The 17,410-nt window shown below is 51.9% G+C and overlaps 1 protein-coding gene across 2 annotated transcripts in view; it reads right to left on the reverse strand.

The window, feature by feature from the left end:
• Nucleotides 1-17,410, reverse strand: part of LOC144168771 (calpain-5-like) — a 189,319-nt gene that overhangs the window by 45,866 nt on the left and 126,043 nt on the right. For both annotated transcript variants that reach the window (XM_077697737.1, XM_077697736.1), the window contains 2 exons: nucleotides 4,383-4,466; nucleotides 751-928 (listed from right to left, as the gene is read on the reverse strand). In XM_077697737.1, coding sequence (XP_077553863.1) covers nucleotides 751-928; nucleotides 4,383-4,466 — 262 coding nt within the window. The remainder of the gene's footprint in view (nucleotides 1-750; nucleotides 929-4,382; nucleotides 4,467-17,410) is intronic.

The following is a 17,410-nucleotide window of genomic DNA, read 5'->3' on the forward strand; positions in this document are numbered from 1 at the left end:
GATAACTGAAACCCCCCCCCCCCCAGTTTTACTGCCTTTTAGTTCAATATTCTCACCTTTTGTATTGCTGAACACTACAGCATTCAGTAGCGAAAAATTGCACAGTACTTGGCGCTAAGGGTCAGTCAGTTTGGCTGCCTCTTTCTTTGGAAATTACTGCCCCGAGAGGTGTGTGCCTGGCACTGGCCAAGTGGCTTTCCTCTCCCTCCTGTTTGGCTCTGCACCTCCCCCACAAATGGCTTCAGCTAAGGAGGGCCGAGTGCACATGCTGGACAGGCCTGCCACTGCTGCCGCCATTGGGCACTGGTGCGCACAGTCAGAACAGAAGGGAACAGGAGGCAGCTCACAACTGAGCACCGCAACAGCGCTACGCAGAGCAGGCATTCTCGAAGTGATCAGCCGCAACCCACTGGCCCAGCTTGCCGTCCTGCCAGACACAGCCCCAACTGCCACCTGCTCTCCCAAGGTCACGAAGCGAGAATACATGGGAGGAGAAACGGCCCGTTGCGGCAAGCGCCAGCGAACGACCAGACAGTGCCACAATGATAACCAAGGCGGACTGCCAAGCTTCATAGCTGTGACCGTGAAGGAGAGGGTAGCGGCACCTGGTGGGGGAAATGCCGATGGCGGCGGCCGCACCAGGAAGCTCCCCTGCCCTCCCGCTCTTGCCCCAGGTCCCCACTGCTGCCCCGAGTGCTGCCCAGTTGCGAAGGCGGGCGCCACCAAGGAGAGAGAGAGAGGGGGCCCCACCTGGGGGTTCCGCAGGAACGAGCGGTAGTTGATGCACCCGCCCGCGCGGTCGTGTGGGGTGCCCCGCTCGCCCACGGTCCACTCGCCCTGGAAGCACACCTCGCGCAGGCCGCCGCGGCCGGGCACGAAGCAGAAGCACGCGTCCGTGAAGCGTTCCACAAACTCCCCCAGGGTCAGCCTGGGTCCACATGCGGGGAGCAGCATTCGCACACGCCGCTCGCACAGCAACCACAATTGTCACAAGCAGCTCAAACCCGGGATCGAGCTAATCTCACGTGTCAATTGGTGATTGTGTTGCCACAACACGCTGGTGCTTTCAAAAAGTGGACAGCAATTGACACGGGAGATTACCGTATTTACTCGCGTAATGATCGCACTTTTTTTTTTCCAAAAAAATTGATGCAAATTTAGGGGTGCGTTCATTACGCTTCGTAAATTTTGCGCGAAAAGCTTTTGAGCATATAAAACGCAAGCAAGTTGCGGGTCAGAATTTTTACAATAAATCTCAAGAATATATTAAAAATAATAAAAACATAATAAAAACTCTGCACACCACCGCCAGCCGCTTTGAAAAGTGACGCAAAATGCAGTGTTTTCATGAATTACGGAATGCGCCGGAACGAGTTAGCTGTGAGGTGACAACAGGACGACAGGGCTGCCGATGTCATGTGCGGGACATCAAAACAGATATGAGGGCCGACGCAGCAAGCTGAGCGCATTTTTTCCTTTCTCTTGTGAGTGCGTTATGTGCATTTAGTGAGAGTTTCTTCCTCATCAATATTGAACGCATGCTTACCGATATCGCCAATATCGGCAAGTCAGCTTTGAAAAGGAAGAAAACAGAGGTAAGCACGATCGTCATGAGCTAGACCTGGACACATACGACATACTGCTGGGACAAGTTCAGGGTACGTTCATTGCGCGGGAAATGAAAAGAAATCGAATTTTGACGACAAACTTCGAGGGTGATCACTACGCGAGTGCGATCATTATGCGAGTAAATACGGTATTGAAGCTTTTTATATACGAAAGCACGATGATAAGTGTGTCAGCCACGCATCGGTGGCACTACATGAAAAGGAATTTCAGCTCTTGTCAAGTGCATTAACTTAGGTGTTTTTCAGGTTTGTTGTTGACTATGTACAATGTAATGTTGTGTTTTTTTAATCGTAATCCTGTGACAGTTGTGTTTATCAAACTGCACTTTTGGGGTTGACCTGGGCACGGGTTTTTTCTAAGTACCGTATTTTCCGATGTATAAGTCGCGTTTTTTTTTTCTGAAATTTTCGTTGGTGTGTCTTATCCACCGGTGCGACCTATGTGTGGAATAAATCCAGTTGGCGGCGGCCCCGCGTGGGCAGCGCACATTGAGACACAGCTCTATGGTGTAACTCAATCCCAAGCCCACCGGTACGACGTTCTCATAGCCCCTATGTCGCTTCGGGACGTTACACCAAATAATTTGCAGCTTTTTCTAATCAAAAACAATGATAATATAGAGTTTTAGTTTGGCGTTTTTACGCTCCGCTCAGCAGCTAAGCGGAGCGGGAGTGGGCGTGCGACAACCGCGAGCCCCTTTACGCCATGCGCAGCAACTACAGTTCAGAATAAACTCAAAGTAGCATCAAACTGAGTTGCAAAAACAAAATGCAGCTTATGAATTATTACAGAGAGTTACTCTGAAGGAGGTAAGGGTGCTGCTAATTTTTCATATGACAGCTTGCGGATAAGTTTCGATTTCCTGGCCGCGTCCAGTTGTGCACTTCCCTCCGCCATGACACCTTTATTGCGCTCATTTACGACAGCACGCAAGAGACGCGCGACATTTGGAGAGCTGGCCAAATGGGTCTCGGACTCTTGGGACTCCGATTCTACAAAAACAGTTGTGGGCGGGTTGACAAAGGCCGGAGTAATCCGGTCCGTGAGTGTTGGCAAAGAAACATCAGAGAGTCGGGGACGACAGTGATGCGCCAGTGGAACTCCTGCTGGAAATACTGAATTATTTATTAGCGAGTCTGAGGAAAAAGACTTCGATCGTTTTGCCTAAACGCCGTCCGCAAGTACATGCCATCTTTGTGTATCAATAAACCAGTTTTGAGAAGTTAGTTCTGTCTAGACTTTGGATGTTATATGCCCGTGTCTAGCCCTCCTTACAGGGGGATGCGTTAATAGGCGGCGGCCGCCGCAACCACGGACTTTCGCCGCACTTTCTAACGATCTGATTCACTATGCGTTTACCTAATTAACAAGTGCGTCTTATATACCGGTGCGTTTTATACACCGATGCGACCTATGTTTTTTTTCGGAAAAACTGTCATTCTGAGGGGGGTGCGACTTATACAATGGTGTGACTTATACACCGGAAAATACGGTATGTATTTGTGTTTATGCCTAAAGTCAGTTGCGAGTTAGCGCCATCGTGTGTGTCTTCTCTTCTGTGTCCCCTTTCAAGCGCTACGTACGATGAATCAAAACCAACTAGCCCAGCTGTCAATTTTACTGAACCACCCCTCTGTCCACCACCTCCCTCTTGGTGGCCGGCCCGGCAGATGGCGACGCTAGAGCCGTCTCCATCAGAGGCACTGCATCCGACCTTTCGCCTGTACTCGAGGCGTTGCGACGAGCGTCTCACCATTGTCCGCACACCTCAGTCACATTCCCTGGGTTCTCAGGGTTTCCCCCACAGACAACCTGGCTTTGACGAAGCCATTCGCAATGGCCTCCAGTGCGACTTCTGACCGGGACACAGCAAAGCATCTCGGTAGCATCACTGGAGTTCACCTTTGCTCACCACTGGAAGCGGATGCCCACCAGGTTTTTTCGTAATAAATGGCGCCGGTAGCAGCACATGAAGCTGTTGACGCCTTTGCTGAATTAACGAAGTGCAGTTGGCTGGAAAATGTTTGCGAGCTCAAGGCTGTCAACCTGCTGTTCGGAGCAATAGTCTAGCAGCAGGCAGGCTTGGTGGCCTTGTGACTTCATGTCATCACTGAGCTCTCTCATTCATGCAGAAAAGACGGCCGTCTACGTTTACGCCTTTGAAATGGCCAGATATCGAACTGGCATCTGCTTTGTGCATCGGAAACATCTGGGCCACGGCACTTTTCCCAACAACTAAAGACGTGTGCCATCGCTGCTGGCACTATAGCAAAACCGTCACCCGCTTTGCTCGCCCCTTTGGCAAGATTCTTTAGCGAGCTTCTTGAGTACAGTGTCTCCTCCCTCCTTCGAGAGACCCATGGCTATGCTGTCGTCACCGTGCCTTGTCTCCTTCCTCTTCGGTTACTAGTGGAAGCACTGCAAGCTCCGCTTGTAGGCCAAGTAGTTCGCCCCAGTCTAATGCCGCTGGCGTACAGCCTGGTGCAGAACCATTGTGCTACTTTTATTGCCTCGCCCATGCTGTGCGTCGTGTTACCCTGCTCGTCTCCGAGTGCCTCCTCCACTCGGCTGAGGGGAGGCATGCGCAATAGCGCTTGTGCACTTTCAGGGCACTCCTCCACTGGGGGCTCGAGTGGAGGAAGGTTTCGGAACGCCGGGGCTAGCTTCCTCGAACCCTGCACAGCTGCTTTTCCCAGGCTGCTCAGCAGCACGAGCCCTGTGCCCCTGCCCCTGTGCCCGGGAGCGGCCCTCACCAGAACTCGCTGTCGTCGTCCGGTGGGGGAGCCACGTTCATCTTGGACCGGTCCTGCTCCGAGAGACGCGACCACTCGGCCGACCTGCACCCCCCGGCGGCGGGAAGCCCCTTCAGCCTGGGCGTGCCAAGAGGGAAGGCACTCCGCCGAGCCCCCGCTTGCTCTCGCTGGTGGCCCCCGGGGGGGGCCAAGCCCTCGGGTCCTTGGAAAAGCAAACACTTCCACCAAGACAGAGTACGTTTCTCTGATGCTCTTTTATGGAACCCGCAGCATTTGTCCGCTTGCAAATGGTGCTTTAGCCACTGAGAAATTAAACCGTTTAGGCCAGAACTTCGCTTCTCCCGCTGCATGGTATGTTTTGTGGCGTCATGAGCAGGCACCTGAAATGTAACTTAGTATGCTGGCTGAGGTGACCACTGCCTGCAGAATGCTACTTTGGGAGCAGCATTCACAGCGCCTAGATGGCATTGCGATACCGCCCGAGGACCGTGGGCCAGACCTGTATACCTATCATATTTTCATTACAATTGATAATATTCGTTTTCGTGAAACATTGCATTTGATCCGACAAACATCTGCACCAAAGTGACACTGTCGTGCCAGGCAAGCCCAATGCGCCCGATGGCTGCGTTGAGCAGTGTTCACCCACAATGAACCACACCAATACCCGTGCCAGATGTACACGAAAAATGGCACTGCGTGCTTAAAGGGGCCCTGAAAGGCATTTTGAGCACACTAAATGAACTAGCGCAATCGCTAGATTGGGTCGCCAACGTCACCTGTGCCAAGTATTACTCTTTTACGCGCAGCGGAAAGCTCACACTTTTGTTGCAAAGTTTGTCGCTTTTTTCTCACCCTTTCCTTCGTGTTTTTGGACGCCGCCATCTTCACATGTCTACATCATCGATTCCCAGATGTTCGTCATGAGCTAGACATCCTGCTATTGGGCGGCTTTTTCACGCACTTCCGGCAAAGAGATGAGTCGTCTGCTCAGCGTCGGCTCGCCGGCTGATCTGCCAGCGGAGTGCCGGAGTGCTTTGACATTTTACGACAAACGAAACAAGTGTAAACAAACGCTTAACCGTTTGTATTGAATGCAACACGGCCATAACACGACGTGGATTTTATCTTACGTGAGTACGTACCATAAAGAAAGTCCCGTGGCACTTCTTTGGTGCAATCGCAGAGAACGCCCTGAGCCGAATGTCCGGGTTTGACGCGTACATTTTATTCAACTTCAAAACAATCCAGAGATGCGTTTCGAACGAACGCAACGTCACAACATGCGTTGCAAGTCTGAACCGCGATTGACAGACGATGAGTTGCCTCCTCCTGCCCGTCGTAAATACGGCACTCACCTCACACCCGGTTTGCGGGGACGAGCAGCAAGTCACAACTCTGGCGCGCAAGCGAGAAGGCTTTTAGCCAGGCACACTGCACATACCCCATGCGAGGTTGAGTGGTACGTCGTTCGAGAAAGATAATCCAGACCATGGGAAGCACTATCCACCCGCAGAAGTACAATGTCGCATTTCATCGCGAAACGAACGCGTCCACAACACACAGGAGGCGATGCACACACACACACACAGCTTCGGTCGCTGCATTGGCTTAGCTGCAAGCTTCGTTCGGACAATCAGCGATGCTACGACGATACAGAGCTGCGTGAGGACGACGTGCTAACCACTTCACGTATTTAAAAACACAGGGGCAAAGAACTAGGTTCATCGGAAGCAAAAAATCTTTCCTCCATTATAGTGCCTGAAATATACTGGCTAGTGTGCCGAGGGCGGGCTCCAGGCGGGCGCCGGGAGCGATGTACGCGGCCGTCTGCCGCTTGGGGCGCTGCCGCGCGGGAGTATGCGCGTTCATCCGGCCCGAGCAGATCGCGCGGTTACCTCCGAGCTGCGTAGCAGACGGCAGCGGCAGAACTTTCCATTCCCGCTTGCGACGAAAGCGAGCGAAAGCGACGGGAATTCTGTCGCGCAACCAAAATTTGTCCCGACCATTCGACAAAAACGATCGTCGCGCGACAAAGCGACGGAATTCCTGCCGCTCTCACTCGCTTTCGTCGCAAGTGCGAACGGGCCTTTATGCGCAATCTCCGCCCCACATAAAACAAGCTCTTGCTTGTCGCCTGAGCATACGGTTGATATCTGACTACGTTACACTGTGCTTGCCAGTGTATTTAAACGATGTCACTAGGTTTGAAACGTACGCGCTCGGCGTACAGCTTTGTAAACGCAAGCGGTTTCACATACGCACGCTATTTTGCTGCTAATAGAGTTTTAGTACAGCGTTTGTGGCCTTTGCATAGGCTAAACGCTAAATTTTTGCGTCCCGCTACGTGACACCGCGATGGGAGTTTTAGTAGAGCGTCTCATCAGTTTCGCGTAGCGACACACTAATGCATACGGCGCCATCTGTCAAATGTTTTCCGAAATGTCTCGCCGGCTGATCTGCTAGCGGAGTGCCGGAGTGTTTGGACATTTTACGACTATCCAAACAAGTGCAAACAAACGCTTTCCCGTCAGTGTTGAATGCAACACATGGGTGCAGCTTGTCAGAACACGGGTTCTCGCTGATCGAGTGCAGCGTTGGTTTGCTCTTCGCCTTCACGTTCATCGCCGCTGATAAAGCGATCCGATCCGGCGCGTTTTGTGCACGGGTTCTGTGTCGGTTGAAAATGTCTTTTTTCACATGCCGCCGGTAGTAGGAATTACAACCACAGCAAAATAACACCCGGCACCAGCGGGGCCACATCTGAGACCGCGCTTTTTGGATAAACAGTGCGCGGTACACCAAAGGGAACGAGCGCACGATTCTCCCCACGCGGCTGCGAGTTCGCCGCCGATACCAACTGCAGCCCTGCAGCTACGTACACCGCGAAAGGGCAAGGCCAGGCCGCACACATGCGGCCAGGTCATTCGTTCGCTTTTCCAGCCTGTCTCCATGGTGTCTACAGAGATGAAAAAGCCGAAAGAGCTGGCCCGTAGCAGACGGCAGTCTGTGGGAGCGCAATAGCGGAAGTACGTCACCGCTGAGGAGCGGAGCATCATGGGAGGGGAGGCCAACAGCGAAGAAACAGTTGAAAGGAGGAGGAAACGCGGCTCGGCGATAATGCGTGGTTTTTGATTTACGATTTCTCAGCTAATACTCATCGCTTTAACAAAATTCTTGCAGGAGGAGATTGCTAATACATTGCTTTATTTGGTTACATGTACGTCCATGCATCGGCGGAAGGCATTTCAGGACCCCTTTAAAGGTACACTGAAGTGATCTGTAAACACTATGGCATTCACAGTGTCGATTGCAGTCTGGACTCTCCAGGCCATGTTTCATCCCACCCTCGCTGCATTTACGCAGCTATTTCAAAAATGCTCTCTTCCTCTCTGCATTCTCCGTGCCGCCGATCTCTTACGGCGGTTCGCACGACGCTCCAGCGAGATGGCTTGGCTCGACTTGGCCACTGCACGCTTCGCCGACCCTCCCAGAGGATCGGTCAGGCGCCAAGTGAGCCGGCCGCCGGTGGGTCGTCGCAACTTGTTCCACGCCAGCTGAAACTAAGCCACGGCACGCTTGTGCTGGCAAGAATATGCCTCTAGTTTGTTGGTTTGTAGACTGTACCAAGTCCAAGTCGCTCCACACAAACGCACTTGCGGCACTTTGCTGACTAGTATACTACAGGATTTCCCGCTCAATATAATCCCAGCGCCAGTGAATATAATCCAGGTGCCAACCAATATAATCCAGGACCCACACAGCGCACAACACACGACAGTGCTTTGTAATATAGTTGGCAACCAATACCATCCGGGCGCAGTGTATTTTCATCCAAGTTAGATGAACTAGGTAACGTGACCACTTTAAGCAGGCGACCTAAGAACTGCGCAATAAGACAGTCACGCGACTATCCAGCACTCTCGCCTAATTACTATACTGAATCCAACGATGGTGTCATGGGTATGAATCATGGCATATAAATTGCTCACTTACTCGAAATTTTTGGGGAAACGGCCAGAATGCCTAATTCTAGAAACCCAATACCGGCCCGAACGTGGGACTGACAGGTGGTGCAGTAGGCGCCGTTCAACAGCGCCACCCACGGAAGAAAATCGCAAAAATGGTCGGGACATGCCCTGGCGTGTAGGTGTGGAGAACGCGTGTTTCCTTGTTGTTTAAAGGGGCAACCTCTCATTACTGTGATGATGTTAGTCATGCGAAACTCACAATTTTTTGTCAGAAATTAGGTCCGGGCGACACGCGTTCGGTTTAATTAATTACCTAATATAGGTACTTAATTCCTTATTTGTTAGTCATTGATTTGGTGTCAAATTGTCAAACAGTCAAAGTAATGCCACTAGGGCTTGTGAGGTACCAAATTAAAGGTCTAGATAAGGGGAATCACGTGGGAGAAATCAAAAATTGCTTGCTGCTTTAGTCATGCGATAGTCACGTGAGTCATAGATTGGGTTAAATGTCGAAGTAATGCCACTAGGGCTTGTGAGGTATCAAATTAAAGGTCTCGATACCATATTTATTCGAATCCAAGCCGATAGTTTTTTTGAAATACTGATACATCAAACTCCAGGGTTGGCTTGGATTCGAGGATTTTGAAACACGCGCCAATTTCCAAGTGAAATTGAAGGAAGTGGCCGCAGCTGGCGCCACCCAGAAAAGAAAGTATTGTAGCCATTACAAGACAAGCCAGTAGCCACTTAAGGGGCCATAGCTGGCGGGTTGCCAGGTTTGGCGATTTCTCGTCATATTGGCTCCTTTTAGCGGCTCCTGGATCCCGAAAATTGTGACTGGCGCCATGGCAACTTTGTGGCTACTTTTGACAGTGATAATGAATATACAAAGGCTTCAAAATGTGGCCTCCAACCCTGACATGCATAATTGATTTTCGACTCCTGCAAGCACTTCTGCCGCATGAAGCCAATTGCTACAATTGCTACAATTCCAAGCTGTGCCGGTAGGCTTATCTGAGGCGTGTTACAGCCAACAACATGGCAGAATCGCGGTAGACCGATTACTGAGGTATCATGAATGTCCAGCCAACGATAACGTCAAACGCCAAGCGTGTTGTTTCCCAGAACTGAAACAGGAACTGATTTAAATTCTTATCTTAGACATCGTCCAATCACGTAGCACCTTGTATTGGCATTACTGCTTTAGTTGGTGTGGCTGCCACAGACCGCCAATGGTAGTTTTTCTTCTTTCGAGCTTTATAAAATAAATACCGCCTTACCGACCGTGTAAACCATAAAAAGTGTGTTTATTTGAGCCAGTCTACGCAGTGCAAGCAAAAACAGGAGCTTGACAAATTCACTTACTGTGTCCCTTTAAGGCCTTTTAAGAAGCGAATCACATTATTCGAGTGGGTTGTGCTAGACGTCAAACAGCAAAGGCTGGTGAAAGAAAACATAGGTCACCACCAACGGGGCCATTTGGTGTACCCCATTGTGATTGAGAGAAGGCAGATTTAAGGCGTCCGTGAAGGTGAATGAGTTGTGCAGGACTCCTTAATGCAAAAGTGACATTAGGGCGAATGGCATGCCTGCCAACCTGGTGACATGGAAATTCGTAATAACCGCAGACTAAGGGAAGTGGGGGCAGCACACTTCAATTTCTAAGTCTAAACGGACGAACGTTTTGTGACAAACGTTTCCAGAACCATACGTGCAAACCGTCAGTGTTGAAGAGCAATGAGCAGCAACTCCATTGGGCAGGGAAGCAAATTCTTACATGCACGATTTCAAGCACACTTGGTACAATTCGTACATTTTACGACAAATTTGGAAGAGTGGGCAGGTATGGAACGGCATTATATTGTTGCGTGTAGCAGCGAATTAATGGCATATTAAAACTTCGACTTAAGCATTCAAGGTCATTTTTCGGGTACGCGTGGCACGGGTATAGCTGCTTCTATGCTTGTAACATTATTGCTCGTAACTTCCATTGTTTAGGTAGCATTCTTACTGATATAAAAAGAGTATGCACTAAATTTAAGTGTGAACAGCTCCTTCTGTAAGGTTATGATCTCTGTTTAGATTCAGTTGGACTTTCCCAGCCTCATTTATTCGCAACGAGCTGCCGGTAATGCGTCATAAAGTTCAGTGCGGCAATCTAGCTGGTGCCGCTTTTCTCTTTTCCTCGTTATGTGCCTCTTCCGAGCAAAGCTTCGGTTAAAAGTGATGCCCGTGTTACTCTGACGAGGCAATCTTTGGAATATCCAAACTTGCATATTTCTTCGTGGCCCCCTTTAGGCGCTTCAACCACGGTTTATCCAACAAAAATTCAAGGTTTTCCAGGACTCAAGGCTGTGTGTAATTTTCAAGGACTATGTTCAGGGTAAGAGGGAGACTTGAAATCGTTGGAAAATTGGAATGATGCTTGAGCCAACATTCAAACTAGAAGACCTGTTCTGAGACAAGTCCCCTTGTCAACACGATGACTCCTGCAACATTTTCTTCATCTACAACTTCTCAGAGCTGTCAGAGTTGCATTGGGAGACATTTTCAGCATGTTACAAAATGCAAAACATGTATTCACTAAAGAAGATCAACCCAGCAACAATCAGTCCTCACGTGGCCACATGTTACTTTTGTACTCATTAAAATGAAAAAGAAAATCAAGGAATTAAGATACGTAACTTCCAAGACCACAAACACAAGTCTTTCAAGGTTTTCAGTGATACGCACAAACCCTGTGAATCAGTGTTCAGAAACGCAAATAGTAGTTGTACTATTACATGCCTGGACTTCGCTTGCATGCTCGGGCATGCTCAGTGCCAAGGAACAAGGATCAAAACGTGCAGAGAAGGCGAACCGGCGGAATGTTTTGCATGCATTTGACATGATTGGATCGTTACTAAGAGTGCACGACGTCCATATACAGTGCAACCCCACTGGTACATCCCCCAGACTTACGATGACCCGCTTCTTGCGACCGATCCCTGCGTTCCCGGCAAACTCCTCAAAAACCCCGATAACCTGATGCTCGGGTGCACGCAGTCCGCTTCATACGACGGACCCTGGCGGGGATAAACCGGCGTTTTCCCCATATTTTACTCCGCTTTGCCAATTTGCCTGACCTCTATTCTTAACCCCCTGTGACGCTGCTTGATGTGCAGAGGTCCACACGCAGGCGAGACAACTGGCTGAACAGACGCAAGCACGCAGGCAGGTACTCGTGGGCAGGAGTTAACCTTGGACGGCCCCACGTGGCAGCAGCACGACAACGTGCGAACCGCAAGAAGTCATAGTTCAGGGTTCCGGTGGCGGGTGGACCAATGGGAGTTTGGAGCTCCCACTGAGCCAGCACTGAATGCGAAAACACCAGGACGCTTCCCTCGCCAGCTCGATCCAAGTCTCGCCCTTTCATGAGGCCCTCAGCTTAACAGTGTGCGCTCTGCTTTGCAAGGGCGCCTACATTCACGAGCGTCCGCCGCAAGGGTGGAGAAACGTTGGCACTGCCATTTCGGGTCACTCGCTGGCCACCGCCGCAAGTCACTGTAGCACGACCGCGCTACAATTTTGGTCACAACAGGGTTTACTGGCAAAGTTTGAATCATCACTTACCTATCTCACCTTGCTGGGTCTTGTGGGAAACAAAAACAGCTGTGTGTTGAGCACTTTGATCCGATAGCGACGGCATGGGACCGTTCAAAGGGTGTTTCCACCCTGTACGGGAATGTTTTTATCTCCGCCCTCTGTTTCACTTAGCCTTGGCAGTTTTGCCCTTTTTCCCCTTTTCCCCCTCTCAATTTGCTCGATCACGTCGGCCTTATCTCATGTGCGCAAGGCGCGGGGCTGGCAGGCTATAAATGGCGCCGGATGGCACGTGTGTCGCGTAGCACGCAGCGCTTCTCTCACGAGCTAGCTCGGACACCATGGAGGGGAGGGGGACACAACATAGGTGTTCCTTTTTTTTAAGCTTGGGATTTCAGAGAAAGGTTTGGGAATCACGCAAGAACGCAGTAAATATAGTAGTTTGAGTAAGCTTCTAGCCCATCTGTCGCGCGAGACCGTCTCCTAGGCCGGCATTTACCCGAACTTTGGTCATACGACAGCCTGGTTGTACGACGCTTTCTTGCGGTCCTTTGAAGGTCGTGTTATCGAGGTTCCACTGTAGCAATAACTTGTAGTTTGAGAGCTGAGCTTTGAAGTTGCTGCGAGATAATGCTGGCAAAGTAATATAACCAACTTTTGAAAAAAAAAAAAAAAGATTGCTTTGTGGGTGCTTTTTCTATCGTTCAGTTTCATTCTCGTGGCAGCGAAATTCTCGCAAAAGCCGATTTTTCGGCTTTCCTCGCTAGTTCCATCATTGCGGGGTTCAGACTGTATAACCTTTGCGACAGGTGGAAGATGATATGCTCGAAGTATCGCACTCTTTACGAGCCCTCCAGAATGGACCAGACGTGTGCGGTGCACTGGCAAGCTTGCCTGCAGTGCACTGGTTGGTAGCGAGAAAGAGGAATGCGCTGTGCAGCGGCTCCTACCTCGTTGACATTAGGCTTCTCTTAGCGCATCCTGATAACGGGGGTGTGCCCAAGTGCATCCGGATAAAAGAAAGCCTATCCGTGCGGTGCAGTGGCAAGCTTGCCTGCAGTGCACTGGTTGGGAGCGAGAAAGAGGAATGCGCTGTGCAGCGGCTCCTACCTCGTTGACATTAGGCTTCTCTTAGCGCATCCTGATAACGGGGGTGTGCCCAAGTGCATCCGGATAAAAGAAAGCCTATCCGTGCGGTGCAGTGGCAAGCTTGCCTGCAGTGCACTGGTTGGGAGCGAGAAAGAGGAATGCGCTGTGCAGCGGCTCCTACCTCGTTGACATTAGGCTTCTCTTAGCGCATCCTGATAACGGGGGTGTGCCTAAGTGCATCCGGATAAAAGAAAGCCTATCCGTGCGGTGCAGTGGCAAGCTTGCCTGCAGTGCACTGGTTGGGAGCGAGAAAGAGGAATGCGCTGTGCAGCGGCTCCTACCTCGTTGACATTAGGCTTCTCTTAGCGCATCCTGATAACGGGGGTGTGCCTAAGTGCATCCGGATAAAAGAAAGCCTATCCGTGCGGTGCAGTGGCAAGCTTGCCTGCAGTGCACTGGTTGGGAGCGAGAAAGAGGAATGCGCTGTGCAGCGGCTCCTACCTCGTTGACATTAGGCTTCTCTTAGCGCATCCTGATAACGGGGGTGTGCCCAAGTGCATCCGGATAAAAGAAAGCCTATCCGTGCGGTGCAGTGGCAAGCTTGCCTGCAGTGCACTGGTTGGGAGCGAGAAAGAGGAATGCGCTGTGCAGCGGCTCCTACCTCGTTGACATTAGGCTTCTCTTAGCGCATCCTGATAACGGGGGTGTGCCCAAGTGCATCCGGATAAAAGAAAGCCTATCCGTGCGGTGCAGTGGCAAGCTTGCCTGCAGTGCACTGGTTGGGAGCGAGAAAGAGGAATGCGCTGTGCAGCGGCTCCTACCTCGTTGACATTAGGCTTCTCTTAGCGCATCCTGATAACGGGGGTGTGCCTAAGTGCATCCGGATAAAAGAAAGCCTATCCGTGCGGTGCAGTGGCAAGCTTGCCTGCAGTGCACTGGTTGGGAGCGAGAAAGAGGAATGCGCTGTGCAGCGGCTCCTACCTCGTTGACATTAGGCTTCTCTTAGCGCATCCTGATAACGGGGGTGTGCCCAAGTGCATCCGGATAAAAGAAAGCCTATCCGTGCGGTGCAGTGGCAAGCTTGCCTGCAGTGCACTGGTTGGGAGCGAGAAAGAGGAATGCGCTGTGCAGCGGCTCCTACCTCGTTGACATTAGGCTTCTCTTAGCGCATCCTGATAACGGGGGTGTGCCCAAGTGCATCCGGATAAAAGAAAGCCTATCCGTGCGGTGCAGTGGCAAGCTTGCCTGCAGTGCACTGGTTGGGAGCGAGAAAGAGGAATGCGCTGTGCAGCGGCTCCTACCTCGTTGACATTAGGCTTCTCTTAGCGCATCCTGATAACGGGGGTGTGCCTAAGTGCATCCGGATAAAACAAAGCCTATCCGTGCGGTGCAGTGGCAAGCTTGCCTGCAGTGCACTGGTTGGGAGCGAGAAAGAGGAATGCGCTGTGCAGCGGCTCCTACCTCGTTGACATTAGGCTTCTCTTAGCGCATCCTGATAACGGGGGTGTGCCTAAGTGCATCCGGATAAAAGAAAGCCTATCCGTGCGGTGCAGTGGCAAGCTTGCCTGCAGTGCACTGGTTGGGAGCGAGAAAGAGGAATGCGCTGTGCAGCGGCTCCTACCTCGTTGACATTAGGCTTCTCTTAGCGCATCCTGATAACGGGGGTGTGCCCAAGTGCATCCGGATAAAAGAAAGCCTATCCGTGCGGTGCAGTGGCAAGCTTGCCTGCAGTGCACTGGTTGGGAGCGAGAAAGAGGAATGCGCTGTGCAGCGGCTCCTACCTCGTTGACATTAGGCTTCTCTTAGCGCATCCTGATAACGGGGGTGTGCCTAAGTGCATCCGGATAAAAGAAAGCCTATCCGTGCGGTGCAGTGGCAAGCTTGCCTGCAGTGCACTGGATGGGAGCGAGAAAGAGGAATGCGCTGTGCAGCGGCTCCTACCTCGTTGACATTAGGCTTCTCTTAGCGCATCCTGATAACGGGGGTGTGCCCAAGTGCATCCGGATAAAAGAAAGCCTATCCGTGCGGTGCAGTGGCAAGCTTGCCTGCAGTGCACTGGTTGGGAGCGAGAAAGAGGAATGCGCTGTGCAGCGGCTCCTACCTCGTTGACATTAGGCTTCTCTTAGCGCATCCTGATAACGGGGGTGTGCCCAAGTGCATCCGGATAAAAGAAAGCCTATCCGTGCGGTGCAGTGGCAAGCTTGCCTGCAGTGCACTGGTTGGGAGCGAGAAAGAGGAATGCGCTGTGCAGCGGCTCCTACCTCGTTGACATTAGGCTTCTCTTAGCGCATCCTGATAACGGGGGTGTGCCCAAGTGCATCCGGATAAAAGAAAGCCTATCCGTGCGGTGCAGTGGCAAGCTTGCCTGCAGTGCACTGGTTGGGAGCGAGAAAGAGGAATGCGCTGTGCAGCGGCTCCTACCTCGTTGACATTAGGCTTCTCTTAGCGCATCCTGATAACGGGGGTGTGCCCAAGTGCATCCGGATAAAAGAAAGCCTATCCGTGCGGTGCAGTGGCAAGCTTGCCTGCAGTGCACTGGTTGGGAGCGAGAAAGAGGAATGCGCTGTGCAGCGGCTCCTACCTCGTTGACATTAGGCTTCTCTTAGCGCATCCTGATAACGGGGGTGTGCCCAAGTGCATCCGGATAAAAGAAAGCCTATCCGTGCGGTGCAGTGGCAAGCTTGCCTGCAGTGCACTGGTTGGGAGCGAGAAAGAGGAATGCGCTGTGCAGCGGCTCCTACCTCGTTGACATTAGGCTTCTCTTAGCGCATCCTGATAACGGGGGTGTGCCTAAGTGCATCCGGATAAAAGAAAGCCTATCCGTGCGGTGCAGTGGCAAGCTTGCCTGCAGTGCACTGGTTGGGAGCGAGAAAGAGGAATGCGCTGTGCAGCGGCTCCTACCTCGTTGACATTAGGCTTCTCTTAGCGCATCCTGATAACGGGGGTTGTGCCCAAGTGCATCCGGATAAAAGAAAGCCTATCCGTGCGGTGCAGTGGCAAGCTTGCCTGCAGTGCACTGGTTGGGAGCGAGAAAGAGGAATGCGCTGTGCAGCGGCTCCTACCTCGTTGACATTAGGCTTCTCTTAGCGCATCCTGATAACGGGGGTGTGCCTAAGGGCATCCGGATAAAAGAAAGCCTATCCGTGCGGTGCAGTGGCAAGCTTGCCTGCAGTGCACTGGTTGGGAGCGAGAAAGAGGAATGCGCTGTGCAGCGGCTCCTACCTCGTTGACATTAGGCTTCTCTTAGCGCATCCTGATAACGGGGGTGTGCCCAAGTGCATCCGGATAAAAGAAAGCCTATCCGTGCGGTGCAGTGGCAAGCTTGCCTGCAGTGCACTGGTTGGGAGCGAGAAAGAGGAATGCGCTGTGCAGCGGCTCCTACCTCGTTGACATTAGGCTTCTCTTAGCGCATCCTGATAACGGGGGTGTGCCCAAGTGCATCCGGATAAAAGAAAGCCTATCCGTGCGGTGTAGTGGCAAGCTTGCCTGCAGTGCACTGGTTGGGAGCGAGAAAGAGGAATGCGCTGTGCAGCGGCTCCTACCTCGTTGACATTAGGCTTCTCTTAGCACATCCTGATAACGGGGGTGTGCCCAAGTGCATCCGGATAAAAGAAAGCCTATCCGTGCGGTGCAGTGGCAAGCTTGCCTGCAGTGCACTGGTTGGGAGCGAGAAAGAGGAATGCGCTGTGCAGCGGCTCCTACCTCGTTGACATTAGGCTTCTCTTAGCGCATCCTGATAACGGGGGTGTGCCCAAGTGCATCCGGATAAAAGAAAGCCTATCCGTGCGGTGCAGTGGCAAGCTTGCCTGCAGTGCACTGGTTGGGAGCGAGAAAGAGGAATGCGCTGTGCAGCGGCTCCTACCTCGTTGACATTAGGCTTCTCTTAGCGCATCCTGATAACGGGGGTGTGCCCAAGTGCATCCGGATAAAAGAAAGCCTATCCGTGCGGTGCAGTGGCAAGCTTGCCTGCAGTGCACTGGTTGGGAGCGAGAAAGAGGAATGCGCTGTGCAGCGGCTCCTACCTCGTTGACATTAGGTTTCTCTTAGCGCATCCTGATAACGGGGGTGTGCCAAGTGCATCCGGATAAAAGAAAGCCTATCCGTGCGGTTGCAGTGGCAAGCTTGCCTGCAGTGCACTGGTTGGGAGCGAGAAAGAGGAATGCGCTGTGCAGCGGCTCCTACCTCGTTGACATTAGGCTTCTCTTAGCGCATCCTGATAACGGGGGGTGTGCCCAAGTGCATCCGGATAAAAGAAAGCCTATCCGTGCGGTGCAGTGGCAAGCTTGCCTGCAGTGCACTGGTTGGGAGCGAGAAAGAGGAATGCGCTGTGCAGCGGCTCCTACCTCGTTGACATTAGGCTTCTCTTAGCGCATCCTGATAACGGGG

The sequence above is a fragment of the Haemaphysalis longicornis genome, unplaced genomic scaffold (assembly GCF_048455015.1).
Source record: "Haemaphysalis longicornis isolate Haplotype H1 unplaced genomic scaffold, Haemaphysalis longicornis Haplotype H1 scaffold_2, whole genome shotgun sequence".
Taxonomy (NCBI): Eukaryota; Metazoa; Arthropoda; class Arachnida; order Ixodida; family Ixodidae; genus Haemaphysalis; species Haemaphysalis longicornis.